At 43.0% G+C, this 14,571-nt stretch overlaps 1 protein-coding gene across 1 annotated transcript in view; it reads right to left on the bottom strand.

The window, feature by feature from the left end:
* The window catches only part of LOC143484285 (uncharacterized), a 37,323-nt gene that overhangs the window by 8,964 nt on the left and 13,788 nt on the right, over window positions 1–14,571 (bottom strand). Inside the window, exons 9-16 of the mRNA XM_076982936.1 lie at window positions 14,343–14,558; window positions 3,313–3,483; window positions 2,576–2,713; window positions 2,402–2,451; window positions 2,015–2,147; window positions 1,684–1,763; window positions 1,112–1,232; window positions 636–826 (exon numbers count right to left, since the gene is read on the bottom strand). Coding sequence (XP_076839051.1) covers window positions 636–826; window positions 1,112–1,232; window positions 1,684–1,763; window positions 2,015–2,147; window positions 2,402–2,451; window positions 2,576–2,713; window positions 3,313–3,483; window positions 14,343–14,558 — 1,100 coding nt within the window. The remainder of the gene's footprint in view (window positions 1–635; window positions 827–1,111; window positions 1,233–1,683; window positions 1,764–2,014; window positions 2,148–2,401; window positions 2,452–2,575; window positions 2,714–3,312; window positions 3,484–14,342; window positions 14,559–14,571) is intronic.

Raw genomic sequence — 14,571 nt, 5'->3', positions numbered from 1 at the left:
AAACATGAATTTGTAAGCCTACATACTGTACATTAAATAACATGTTTATTCAGCTAAACATGATATTTGAAATGTAAGCCAACATTTAGTACATTTAACCTCACGGACGTAATTTTCAAAAGTCAGTTGTGGTCCTCTGTAGTTTTAACGGTTAAAAAGAAATATTTAAATAGCGACAAATCTAGCGCTAGGACCATGCAGAAAACGACCGCTCCGAGCTCCAATCCGGTAACATTTTACGTTCCTAAAAATGAATTTTCCATGAAGCAAACCTGGCGACTTCATGGTTGCATCCATGTAAAAACACGTACGATTTGTAATTCACAGGTTTAAAAACTCGTTCTCGCCCCTACTGTGCAATTTGGTTAGGAATACAGCCGAGCTAAACTATCAAGTTGAAAGTCATCCTAGTTTGTTTACCAATTTTGACCCAGTTCCCAACCCAACTTTAAAAATAGATTAACGGCGATAATTTTTATATCGCCCGATGAGTATCAAATTAACGACCGCCGTTAACGGCCCACCACTAATTTTCATATTTATATTTCTTATGTCATTGCTGCTGTATATGCCCTCAATTGCTCCTCTGGTATGAATAAAGTTTAAAACATGTTTAATCTAGAATTGAATCTCACCCGTAGGGCGTTTTGCCACTGAAGAGCAGTGTCTGTATACCCGTGACCTGAGAGGCAGTCAGGTCTCCACAGTTCTTCAGCTTCTCTATGATGAGTGGGTCAGAGTTCTGGATGTAGGAGGAGTCTAGTGTGCAGACCATATTACCCAGAATTCCCACTTGAGTCTGACTCAAACTGAAGCCAGAGATACCCTGCATTGATGTAGAACAGGTACAGAACAGGTGTGAACAGGTGTGAACAGAGACTGACTGATGGTCCTTGTGTGTATTTTACAGTCATGTGTGATCTTGAACATAGAACACAGCATGTGTGAAGCTCAAATATGTTTTTGGAATTTCCTGGAACATGGACATTATATAATAATTAATTATTCAGTATATTGCAAGATGGCTACAATCTATCATTAAAGTCATTAAAGTGAGGTGTGATGTCATTAAAGTGAGGTGTGATGTCATTAAAGTGATGTGTGTGTTTACCAGGCAGGTTTGTGCATTCTTGAACAGAGTTTTCTGTATGTTGAGGAAGCTGGAAGGAATAGAGAAATCTGCTGCACCCAGAGCGCTGAAATACGACCTGCAGTTCTGTACATTTGAATAACTACAATACACACACACACACACACACACACACACATTAGAGATAACGCAATAAATTGATAAAGAATATAGTGCTATATAAAATAAAAAAACAAATAATAATAATAGAAATAATAAGAATAATCTAAAAAAATTGTAAAAAAAAAAAAACTAATAAAATTATAGACATCAAAAATTCTGAAATTGATCTGAATGGCTTATTTAACCAAATGTATTTGTACTTCATTGCAAATGGTGCTTCCACCAACTGCCAGTTAGCATTTGTCATGTTAAGGACGTGTTAGTATGTTATCCTCATTAGTACTGAATGTTAACGATGTGTATTTGTGTGTCATTATCATTAATTCTTAATGTTTTAATCACATCTTTTAATCAGACAAGTGTGTTAGTGCGTAAGCATACATTTTGTGTTTGTGTGTATGTGTGTTTGTCCATTTGTGTGTGTTACACACTTGTAGTAGAGAAGCATGTCAGAAGGGACATCACTGAAGGTGATAGATGTATCTTTCACATAGTTGTACATGCAGGTCAACTACAGTACAGAACACACCGTTAATCACACCACTGTTTCATCAGCCATCCTCTTTCAGATATTCTGATATACCATATATACCAGATATACCATATTTGATGTTGACACATTTTTATTGCACAATCATGAAATCACAGATAATCATCAAATGTCTCCTTACACTTAGAACCGATAATGTACATAATTACTGATATGAAACAGCATTTCCTTTCAATGTAGATTATTAATTGGTTAAATGTCGGCCTGTATACCTGTGACTCTTGCAGAGGGACCTTGCTCCTGTCTGATTGTGGTCTACAGGCTTGCACCACCTGTATGACTTTTGATACAGGGAGAGCCTGAGCTGAGGTGCAGCTAAACCCCTGGAGTACTGCATCTGACAATCTGCAGAAACACACACACACAAACTTAAAATATTTTGCTTTTATAACCACATACAAAAATCATATTACATATTTCAACCTTTCTTGCACACATGGAACAATTTATGCTTGTGTACATGTTTCCTGTTAACAAAGATTGTGTGTGTGTGTGTGTGTGTGTGCGTGTGTGTGTGTGTGTGTGTGTGTGTGTGTGTGTGTGTGTGTGTGTGTGTGTGTGTGTGTATACTGTGCAGCAGAGTGTGTGATTTAACTCACTCTTCTACATTTTTACTGACACTGACCACATCGGGGAAAAGTACAAGAGCCTAGAAAAAACAAAACAATGATGACACATTTATGTATTAATGTATTTTCCATACACATACATACATTGCATACACATAACAGCAGACTCCTTAAAAGAAATGAAAACTTTATGTATTATCTTACCTGTTCCTGATTCCAATTCTTTGGGTTCACATCTGAAATGTTAACAGTGTCCAGTGAAGCCAGTATCACACGTGGGATGTATGTTGCTAATGCATTTGGAACGTTCGCCACCGCCTGAGACTGGTTTGTAGAGACAATCTAGAACAAAGTGCATTAGCATATCTTCACCTTTTCTAGAATAATAAAATATGAAATTTATTCTGTGTCAATATTAAAATTTAAATGTAATACGCAAAATTGCAGTGTAATCCTAAATTTGCATTTACATGTTCAAATTATAGAAGCTCAAAATTCTAATTCAAATGCAATAATTTCATTTACATTTGCAATATGGTGGAAATCTGTCACATCTAGCTCCGCCCCAGTCCTGTGTCATACGCCCTAGCCCCACCTTGTTTCCCGGTTTCCATAGTTCCCTTCTGTTTGTCATGCCCCTGTCCTCAGTGCTCCCACCTGTGTCTTGTTTAACTTTCCCGTCTTTGTGTATTTAGTTCCTGCCTCATTTACTGGCATCGGTCGTTTCCCTGTGTTTCCTCGTCACCAGTTGTTCTGCGTTATCTCCTTGTCTGTGTTTTTTGTTTGTTTGTTCCTAGATACTGTTTTATACTGATGTGTGTGTTTTCATAATAGTTTTCATAATAAAATGCTTGATGTTTTTTTTTATTTTGTACAGTGCTTTATGTCATATATATAATGGCAGAATATTATAGTGAATGTGTGTGTCTGATCTGAAGTACCTTCTGGACAAATGTCTCCTGCAGAATCGTTGGTGCTGTCAGAATGTTGTTGACGAATGTTGGATTCTGGGATACAATCTGAAGCTGAGAGGATGGAATACTGGACATGGTTGCTGTGGAAACACCTCCAATGAGCGTGCCCAGAGACACCAAGGAGGAGGCACTGTTGATCTGTCAAAACACCATCCAATCAGAACACAGATCAACAAAGTACAAAAGGTCATCCTTCAGAATGATGAAGTTAAATGCAGACTTGTAGTGCTAATTTTGGGGCAGTGATCTTCACTGAGAACTCAGTGGGGCTGTGGAAGACAATTCTTGAGGCCAACTTCATGCCAATAGCACAAATGACCATCAAGTACATGATTTGCCAATGAGGTGCCCTAACCCTGCAACTGTTTTGCATATGTCTGAAGCCCCTTAGTGAAATCATCTCCAAGAGTGGCTGTGGAATGAATCATCAGCCATCTCCCCTACATGGATGACAATCAATCTGTTTACCAGAAGTGAACAAGATATTGACTTGATAATCCACTTCACCAGGATATTCAGCAATGACACTGGAATGTCATTTGGAATGGATAAATGTGATTGGATGGTTACAAGGAGAGGGAAGGTACTCTGAACTGAGGGGATCATACTACCTGAAGGTAATACATAATATTATTTAAGGGCAGGTATTCCCTGTTATACATAGTTCTTTGGAATCCCACAGGCAAATGTGAATTTTGTTGAGGCCACAAGGAAAGCAGCTACAGTCAAATACCTACAGAGACTGAGGTAAGTCCTGAGATGTCAGATGAATGTGAAGGACATCATCTGGGCTATCAACACTACCAGTCAACAGATAGAATAGAGTAGAATAGAATAGAATAGAATGCCTTCATTGTCACTATACAGATGTATAATGAGATTGAAAGCCACTCCTTTTTCAGTCCAAACATACATGGGATAGGGGAAGATAAAAATAGAAATTATATTTACATCACAAATATTTAACACTGTACATTGTATAATTAAATAAAATAAGAAGTGATGGAGTGGAAAGATGCAGCAGGATTTGGAGATCTGTGTCCAATTTACAATTACATTGTAGTTACAGTATATGAGATATATATATGTACAGTTACAATATATGAGATATATGTGTACAGTTACAGTATATGATATACATATGTGTGTTCAGTTACAGTATATGAGATATATGTGGTTACAGTTACAGTATATGAGATATATATATATATATATATATATATATATATATATATATATATATATATATATATATATATATATATGTGTACAGTTATAGTATATGAGTTATATATGTGTACAGTTACAGTATATGATATACAGTGAGATGGGGTTAGAGACTGAAAATCCGTCGTAAAGCAGTTAAGCGTGACCCAAGATTTAGATACGCTTTGATCGTAAATACAGTATAGAAAAAAACTAACAATGTTCTCATGCGTGCATACAGCGTGAGAGTGATCGCGTTGCCGAGATTGGCTGCAGTGGAGGCTGCGCTGCCTCAGCTTATCGTACACAACACTCAACAACACTACACAACACACTACAACACTACAACATTTCACAACACTCCACTACACTCCACAATACCACCACCACAACACCCCACAACATCGGTGTTGGGGAGTAACAAATTACATGTAGCAATGTTACATAATTTAATTGCAAAAAAAGTAATTTTTTTTATTCATTACAGTTACAATGAGAAAGTATGTAATTCATTTACAGTTACTTCTGGAAATATTAAGAATTACAATTTTAGTTACATAAAAAAAGATATAAACAAAAACCTTTGCGAAATATTTAATGATATTTTTTATTGCTTTGCGCCGTTTCCCGCTTGTTTCTGTGCTGGAGCAACAAGCATGCGGTTCAGTTTCAGCTCAAGCAGCAATAATGACAGATGCCTTCAAGCACTGGTGTGATGCAGTATGTCATACTGTGATGCAGTATGTCAGCAGGCTCTCTATGGAGGCATGATAAAACAGCAGCAAGTTGCCATCCAAGTTGTGTTTCCTAAGGACTCTCAGGAAGTGTAGCCTCTGTTGAGCCTTTTTGATGACCACTGTGGTGTTCTCTGTCCAGTCGAGGTCAGCGGAGATAAGGACGCCAAGAAACCAGAAGGTGCAGACCCTCTTCACACACTCGCAGTTGATATGAAGGGGGGCTAGGTCGGTGTTGTTCTTCCTGAAGTCAACAATGATTTCCTTGGTTTTTTGGTGTTCAGAGTCAGGTTATATATGGATCTGTCAATAATTTTAAGTAAAAACATTTTTCAACAGGCAAACAGATAAAAACAAACTTCCTTCAAAGAAAACGTCTTGTACATTAAATGAATAAAGTAATGAAAAGTGCTGGAATTTAGCAGTTTGTTAAAAAGTCCTTTATCCAGGCACATCTGAGAGGGGGGGGGGGGGGGGGGGGCAAGAGTGTCCAGTTTGGTGATGAGTTTGTCTGGAATTATAGTATTAAAAGCGGAGTTGTAGTCCACAAAGAGCATTCAGACATAGCTGTGCTGACATTCCAGGTGGTTCAGTGCAGTATGGAGAGCTATGGCAATAGCATCCTCCATGGATCTGTTGACTCTGTGAGGGTCAAGGTTTGGAGGGAGTTAGTCCTTGATGTGCTGGAGAACCAGTCTCTCAAAGCACTTAATGATTATTGGGGTGAGGGCCACAAGTCTTTTGTATTGTTGAAACTGGTGAGTCTTTTTCAGCACTGGGATGATAGCTGATGATTTTAAGCAGGGCGGGATGACTGCCTGGGCCAGGGAGAGGTTGAAGATCCTGATGAAGGTGGGGGTGAGCTGGTGGTCACATGCTCTGAGCAACTTGCCAGGTACTTCATCTGGTCCAGTAGCCTTCCTGGGGTTTACTGCCAGGTGCATCCATCTGATGTCATGCTCTCGTACAGTGAGAGTGGTGGGGGCAGGAGCCAGTTGTGGGTGGGGGCTGGAGCCAGGTGTGGGTGGGGGCTGGAGCCAGGTGTGGGTGGGGGCAAGAGCCAGCTGTGGGTGGGGGCAGGAGCCAGGTGTGGGTGGGGTCAGGAGCCAGGTGTGGGTGGGGGCTGGAGCCAGGTGTGGGTGGGGGCTGGAGCCAGGTGTGGGTGGGGGCAAGAGCCAGCTGTGGGTGGGGGCAGGAGCCAGGTGTGGGTGGGGGCAGGAGCCAGGTGTGGGTGGGGTCAGGAGCCAGGTGTGGGTGGGGGCTGGAGCCAGGTGTGGGTGGGGGCAGGAGAAGTAGTTTAGCTCAACTGCTAGTGGTGCACTCAGTTCTCCTGTTGTCACATCACAGCCTCTGTAGTTTGTGATGTGCTGTATGCTCTTCCACACCTCCTTTGTGTCGTTTTTGGACAGGTGTGACTCCATGCTCCTCTTATGGTCACCTTTACAGTTTTGATCCCTTTATTCAGGTTAGCTCGAGCAGCTCAGTACAGAGCTCTGTCAACTGACCTGAAAGCAGCTTCACGGGCTTTGTGTGCAGACCTGGCTCATCCAGGGTTTCTTGTTTGGGTACACCCTGATGTTTTTATCCATGGTCACGTTCTGGATGCATAACTAGATGTAGTCCAGTACCGCTCCTGTGTGTGTTTCAAGCTCTTGGTGTTCAAACAGGTGGGGGAGGGGTATGTTCTTTGACGCACGCAGCACATTTCAGCACCAGCTCTTCAATCTCGCTACTGAGCCACGGCCACCATACTGACTGCTTAGCTCGCTCACGGCACTTGACTATGCCCTGGTGCCCCTCGTGAATCTTCTGTAGCAGACCATTTCTCATCACAGAGGGTATTACTAGTCTAGTGCCCCGCAGTAACAGTCCATTGTGTGTGCTGAGGACGGCTCTTTCAGCCCAGTAGGGTCTTACCAGAGAGTCCAGTCTGTTTCGGTCTGGCCAGCCCTCCACGCAGTATCTCATCACCTCGGAACAGATGCTGTCAGCGCTCAGCTGATTGCGCAGTTCTGACAGGTAAGCCTCGCTTGCTGGCAGATTTGCCAACACAGAGTCTACATAAATATTTGTCTATTCCATCAGGCCGTCACCATGCGTCACTCCAACAGGCTTCAGCGGACCACGGGAGAGCGTGTCTGCAGTCATGAGGCTCTTCCCTAGAACGTGTGTGATGGTGTACCCGTATCTCATGAGTCTCATTCTGAATCTCTGTATTCTCTGTATGGAGGGAGTGTGACCAGTGCTTGTCCACCTAACAGGTTCACGAGGGGCTTGTGGTCGGGGTCCAGATTGAAGTGAAGGCCGATGATGAAGTCGCTGAATCTTTCACATGCCCAGGTCAGGGCCAGCGCTTTTTTTTCCACCTGAGCGTACCTCTGCTCCGTGCTCGTGAGTGCTCTGGATGCATATGCCACCGGCGCCCAGGTGCCCTGCTGTTTCTGAAGAAGAACACCACCTAGCCCTTACAATGAGGTGTCGGCTGAGATTTTCAGGTTTTTGTTTGGGTCATACATCTGCAGCACCGGGGTGGACGACAGCTCCTTTTTGAGACTGCTTTGCTTTGCTCTGGGCCCGAGTACCACTGGTTCTTTTTCGACAGCAAGTCCCTCAGAGCTTTGTCCTTTTCAGCAAGATTGGGCACGAATTTGCCTAGCTGGCTCACCATGCCCAGGAAGTTCCTGAGCTCGCTGATGTTCTGTGGCGGATCCATCTCTCGCACGACGCGTGTCTTTTCAGGGTCCAAGGTCACTCCCTCTGGCGAGATGACGTAGCTGATGAACTTCACAGTTGTCTTGCTGAAATCACACTTGGCCATGTTCAGAGTGATGCCTGCCTCTTGTGCTCTCTGCAGAACTGCGTGCATGTGAGCGTCATGCTCTGCTTCCGTGGACCCCCATATGAGGACATCGCCCATGTGGCAGATGACTCCTTCCTGCCCCTCCGTGACCTTCAACATCCGGTTCTGAAAGTGTTCCAGCGCAGACAAGATGCCAAATGGTAGGCGATTAAAGAAGTAGCGTCCGAATGGGATAATGAAAGTAGTGTAGTGGTCAGGGGGATTTGCCAAAACCCCATGTTGGCATCGATCTTTGAGAAGAACTTTGCCCCTGACAGCATGCCTAGGGTCTGGTCGACTGACGCGAGGATTAACTTTTCCCTGCGTACAGCTTCATTCAGAGGGGTGTGGTTGACACAGATTCGGACCTCGTCTTTGTTCTTCTTAGGTGCCACCACCATGCTGGAGCACCACTCGGTTGGTTCCTCTATCCGGCTGATGACTCTGAGCTTTTCCATGTGCTGGAGCTCCTGCTTTACTTTTCCCATCAGCAGCAGTGGGACACATTGTGGCGCTTTCAGAGACACAGGCTTGGCGTCAGGCTTAAGCTTAATGGTGTACGGCTGTTATACTAGTCCTAGCCCATCACACAGCTTCGGGTATGTCTCCTTTACTGAGTCCAGGTCTATGCTGTCTATCCTTGCTACCAGTCTGAGGTTGACTGATGCAGGTCTGCTCAGTTAAGCTGTGTTCAGGTGTCTAACTATGTACAAGTTCTCTGTGGTGTGCTTGTCCCCACATTGCAGCACTTCTCTGGCTACTCCAACTACAGACAGTGGCAGATGCCCAGGCCCAAACAACACTTTGTTGCCTGGTGCGAGGCTGCTGGTTACTCCCTATATATCTGTCTGTACACCTGCTCAGGTATGACAGTAACGTCAGCCCCTGTGTCTATTTTCTGATCTTTAGGTCAACTGTCCATGCTTGTTTGCCTGCATCTACAGTGCCGAGGAATATGTCCTCATCTGTGTCTTCAGAAACTGCACTCACACGCTTAGCAGACTTACACACTTTGCCGTTGTGCCCACGTTTCCCACAATTATGGCAATCTGCATTCTTTGCAGGGCCACTGAATTTAGCATGAAATGGCATCTTACCGCATCTCTGGCATGACTGTCTTGCCCCCTGTGTGTCGTTCTTATCCTTGGTGTACTTCGCTGGCTGCTTTTTGTTTTTCCCCGCTGGTCTTTTCCCTTTGTCACTGTGCACTGCGTCCACTGTCGCTTTGTTTGCATGCATATTACCTCGGATGTCTGTTTGTTGCCGTTTAATGTCCTCTGCTTGCCTGACCATGTTGATGGCTTTCGCTAAGTCCAGCTCCCTCTCCATCTGCATTTTCTGTGAGAGTGCGCCGTCTCTGATGCCCGCCATGATCCAATCGCGTAGCAGCTCCTCGCGAAGTGCTCCATATCCGCAGTCTTCAGCGAGTGCATACAAGGCTGTGATGAACGAGTCTGCAGATTCTGTTGGCCCTTGCGCTCGCATGTTGAATTTGGCTCGCTGGTATATCACATTCTATTTAGGTACAAAAAAGTTCATAAAGCCATCCTTGACTGAGCTGTATACGAGTTTTTGTTCGTCCGTTATCTGCAGCCTTCTCAACACATCATCTGCATTGTCACCCATGCAGTATATAAGCGTGTTCACCTGGTTAGCTTCCGACGATTTATCCAAGTCGCTGGCCACCCGAAAACGTTCAAAATGTCTTATCTACTTTTCCCAATCTTGTGGCTTCGAAAAGGATTCCGGTGGATTCATTGAGAACATTGCTGAGGCGTTCGCACATGCTTGAGCCTGTGGCATTGCTTGCTGCTCCCGCGCTGCTGCTGGTTGCTCCTCTTGCGACATGCTAACTTAAGTTTAGTAACTACTCAACTAACTACACTAACTTCTGTACAACTATCTTCTCATACAAACAGACTCTATGCTATCCTGTTCCGACGAGCCACTTCTGACACCATGTCATGTTTGGTTCTTTTATTAAAACAAAAAGAAGGATGAGACTGGGTTTTCTGTGGCTTCACTTTACTTGCATGTAGTTCAACAACCTACAGCCTTATTCCGTGTGCATCCGTATCAGACACATATGAATTCCCATGAGACATCTCCCTCTAGTGTCTTGGCCCGTGATTGCACATAGATTACACCATAGGGTATAGCTCTGTATGCATGTTTAATATTGGTGTAAACATGATCTAGAGCACAGGTGTCAAACTCAAGGCCTGCAGGCAAATGTGGCCCGCCACGTCATTTTATGTGCAGGAGAAACATAAAATGGTGATTCAATTTGTTTAAGCGAGAGCTTAAAAAGCCAAATTGTGAGCAAAACTACATTTCCCACAATTATGTTACCTGCGAAGTGACAGCATCTCGACACTGCAGTGTTTCTAGCAACTACACTTCCTAAGGGTCCTTAGGAAGCACAACCTGGAGTCCAACCTGCTGCTGACCTTCTACCGCTCGTCCATCGAGAGCCTACTGACATACTGCATTACAGTGTGGTATGGCAGCTGCACCATGGCAGACAGGGAGAGACTGCAGAGAGTAGTGAAGACAGCACAGAGAATCATTGGCTGCCCTCTGCCCTCCCTAATGGACATTCACCTGCTGTCTTAGCAGAACACAATCCATAATCATGGACAACTCCCACCCCGGCTCTGATCTGTTTGACCTGCTGCCCTCAGGAAGACACTACAGGTGCATCAGATCAAAGACAAACTGGTTCAAGAACAGTTTTTTTCCAAAGGCAATTACAAACATAAACTCAAATTTGCACGAACTCCAACCCTCCAGACTCTCCGACACCCACCGTGCAATATTATACCCATTGTGCAATACTTATATTTATATTTATACTTATATTTATACTGTAAATTCAAGATTGTGTACTTACTGTGTACCTACTGTGAATTATTTACTGTGTTTTTATGTCATGCTTGCTACTGCACTGGAGGAGCTGCTACAATTTCACTGTACTGTTTATAGTGACAATAAAAGGCATTCTATTCTATTCTATTCTATTCTATTCTTTCCATATCAATGCAATTTTCCCAATAAGTGTAATTGAGAAATACAAATAATAATCCCAAAATGTCCAGGAAGAGAAACGTCGATGCAGATAGAAGGGTGTTTCAAGAAAGAGGGGAAAGCGATGCTTGTGTTTCAAGGAGAAAAACGGGTATGAAGCGGTGGTGGTTGTCAAAGAGTACAATATACGTCGGCATTTTGCGACCAAACATGGAGCTAAGTATGCCAAAATTAGCCATCAAGAAAAACGAAGAATTGTCAAAGAATTAAAAAGCAAACTGCGATCACAACAGAATGTGTTCACAACCAAAACAGCAGTAAAAGCTAGCTTTGTTGTGGCTAAAGAAAGCTTCAGTCTTTTTCAGAGGGAGCGTTTTTGAAGCACAGTTCCTATTTTTCACAGTTATTTGATATTTCAAGTTTTGAACAAAGTAAATGTGATATATTTGATTTAACTAAATGTATTATCATTAAACTTTGGGACTTTTTCCTGACACCCATGTGTTGTGAATCTCTTCTCCTGGCTGATTTTATCTATGAAATTAAGGACTTGTTTATGATTATATGCGCAAATTACTCAATGTTTTGAAAGTTAACTTTTGAAAATTTAAAATCATACAGCAGTAGCTGCAAAGGGTACTCCAAGGCCATCAAAGCCTCTTCTTCCTGTTGTACGGGCAGATAAGGTAAATAGCCATGGCCTGGTGGTAGGGAACTGGTCTTGTGACCAGAGGGTCGTGGGTTCGATTTCCAGGCCTGAGGTCATGACTGAGGTGCCCTTTAGCAAGGCACCTAACCCCAACTGTTCCCTGGGCTAGGGCTGCCCACTGCTCTGGGCAAGTGTGATCCACAATTCCCTAGTAATCACTAGTGTGTGTGTTCTAACTGCACAGATGGGTTAAAAGCAGAGAACAAATTTTGACTGCGGTGAAAAATCACAATTGACAAAAATATGGCACATGCCGAGCATGCTAACTCCTCTAGTCCTCCAATGCAGACTGGAATGATTTGGAAGTTCAGAAGTTCCAAGCTGCAGTGGTGCCAGTGTACCATCTCCTATCTGGAGCTGGTTCACTACTGTCACCATTGGATACTTGACTGTTCAGATTATGACAAAATTGTGAGACAGTGCTGCTCTAAAGATCATCCTGAGTAGATCTCCTGCAATGATGCATGCCTTCAGGTCCCTCAAAGAGGCCCTGACCTCACCTCTCACCTAGAAACTATGAACTGCCAATTCATCTGTATGTTTCTGATAAAGGGGTCACTGCTGTGGGGGTCCTGGCCCAAGAGCATAGTGATGAATATAGGTCTGTTACATATCTTTCAAAATCTCTTGATTGTGTTTTACAGGGCATGCCTGCCTGCTTGAGGCCCATGCTGACAAACTGGTTATATCTCATCCACTCATGCCACACACACTGCATCAGTTTGTTGACAGCCACACCTGATTGGTCACACTGGTCACCTGAGTCATGCACTCCAAATGACTCTACTCTGATCCCATCCTCAGACGATAGAACTTTTCAAGTCTTGTCCACTATTTCTTGTGCGATATGTTCATGGCATTACACATATCACCCAAACGGGGGTCGTTAATATGATTGGTGATTCAATTTGTTTAAGAAATTGTTAAACAAAAAAACCAAACAAAAAAAAAAAACTAAGCTCATACCTGAGCATGTTTTGGGCAAGTATTTATACCCCATAAGTTAAGAGCACACTTGGTGTTTCATTTTTCAGGTTAAGGTCACTCATGGTGTTTCTTTTTCAGGTGACCTGAACATGTTAGTCGGCAAATACATGTCTCTTCTCATATACATATAATAGTTTTCATATTAACATGTCTTGTTCTTAGTCTGCAGATAAACCTATTCCTGATCCCTCAAGCCTGTGCTATGTTCTAGCTCCATCCTTCTAGCTGTGCTGCCAAAGCTAGATCTGCTGGAGCCTTGCACACTATAGTCCATTAATTTATACTTCTTTGTACTAAGACATGTCTAATACTCTTGTCTCTCCTCTTGCTGATGTAAACCTACTCCTTACATGCTGCTACTGAGTCTCAACCTGTTTCAGGTGTTATGATGTTTCCCTCCTTCACACCAACTCCACTGCACTGGACAGATATTCCTATGCCAATGTGTTTCAGACACACATTCACCCAGTAAACCATGACTAGGATTTCTAGAAAACTAGAATGCACATTCTTTTCATTCTTTTTTGTTTTCCTTACTAATTTTACTGTTGGCTGAGTAAAAATTTCATTGCTGTCATGTCTGTTGTCGACCAGAAGAGGATGGGTCTCCCCTTTGAGTCCTGGTTCCTCTGAAGGTTTCTTCCTCATGCTCTAGGGAGTTTTTCCTTGCCACTGTTGCCTTTGGCTTGCTCACTGGGGACTGGGACTTGTACTTGTACTGGCACTTGTACTTGGACTTGGACATATGTAAAGCCGCTTTGTGACACCTGTTGTAAAAAGGGCTATACAAGTAAATTTGACGCCGAGGACACTCCACATTATGGGGACCTCTGTGGACTCCTTTGCTAGCTTAGTGATTATTGTTATCATATTTTTCTGTTATCAATATGATAAAAGAGGAGACTGTAAGGGAATTTGTGATTTACTGTCTGTGAACCTCAGTCAGAACACTATGACATTCAGTTCACTCCCTTATCTATGTGAATCTCTCTCTCTGTCTCTCTCTCTGTCTACATCTCTCTCCTCCTGTACTTTTCCACTACCCCTAGATCCAGTCTACTGTGCCTCCTCTGTGCCTGAACACCAATCATACATATGTTTTATTATTCTCATCAAATTGAATTAAGACATCTTCGTTCTGTATTTAACTACATGTATTATCATTAAACTTTGGGGTTTCCTGACACCCATGTGTTGTGAATCTGTTCTCATGTTGCCAGCTACGGAACTCTTGAGGGCTGAACAAATTTATAATCCAAATTATGAACCCTGATGGTTTTGGTCTATGTCTGAAAGATGACTCCAAAAGAAATAATCTTAACACACATACGTGGAACACCATCTGGGCCGAGCATGGACCCATAGGAGGGCAAGTGGAGAATTTTTATATTGAACATTAACACAAAAGAGTGTTGGTTGTGGGCATTGTTCTTGTATCAATTACAGGCACTTACAATTACAGTAGTGTGTAGAGTGTCTCACATAGTACACTTACCTGATACCCTGCAGTAGTAACCCTCTGGATAATGTCGTTGACCTGGCCTTGATTCCAGCCTGTGACTGTATTGAGAGTGGATATAGAACTGTTAATGACTTTGGGGTTCGCGGACAGTATTTGACCCTCGGTCAGGCCGATGTTCTGTGTGCCAAGTGACTGGATAGTAGCTGTGGTTAACGGGGAGTTAAAATTTGCTACCAGGGCTGCTGTGACCTGTGAAGAGAGA

Source organism: Brachyhypopomus gauderio, chromosome 20, assembly GCF_052324685.1.
Source record: "Brachyhypopomus gauderio isolate BG-103 chromosome 20, BGAUD_0.2, whole genome shotgun sequence".
NCBI classification, from domain to species: domain Eukaryota; kingdom Metazoa; phylum Chordata; class Actinopteri; order Gymnotiformes; family Hypopomidae; genus Brachyhypopomus; species Brachyhypopomus gauderio.
The sequence above is the reverse complement of the archived record's forward strand: the minus strand, read 5'-3'. Positions and strand labels throughout refer to the sequence as shown.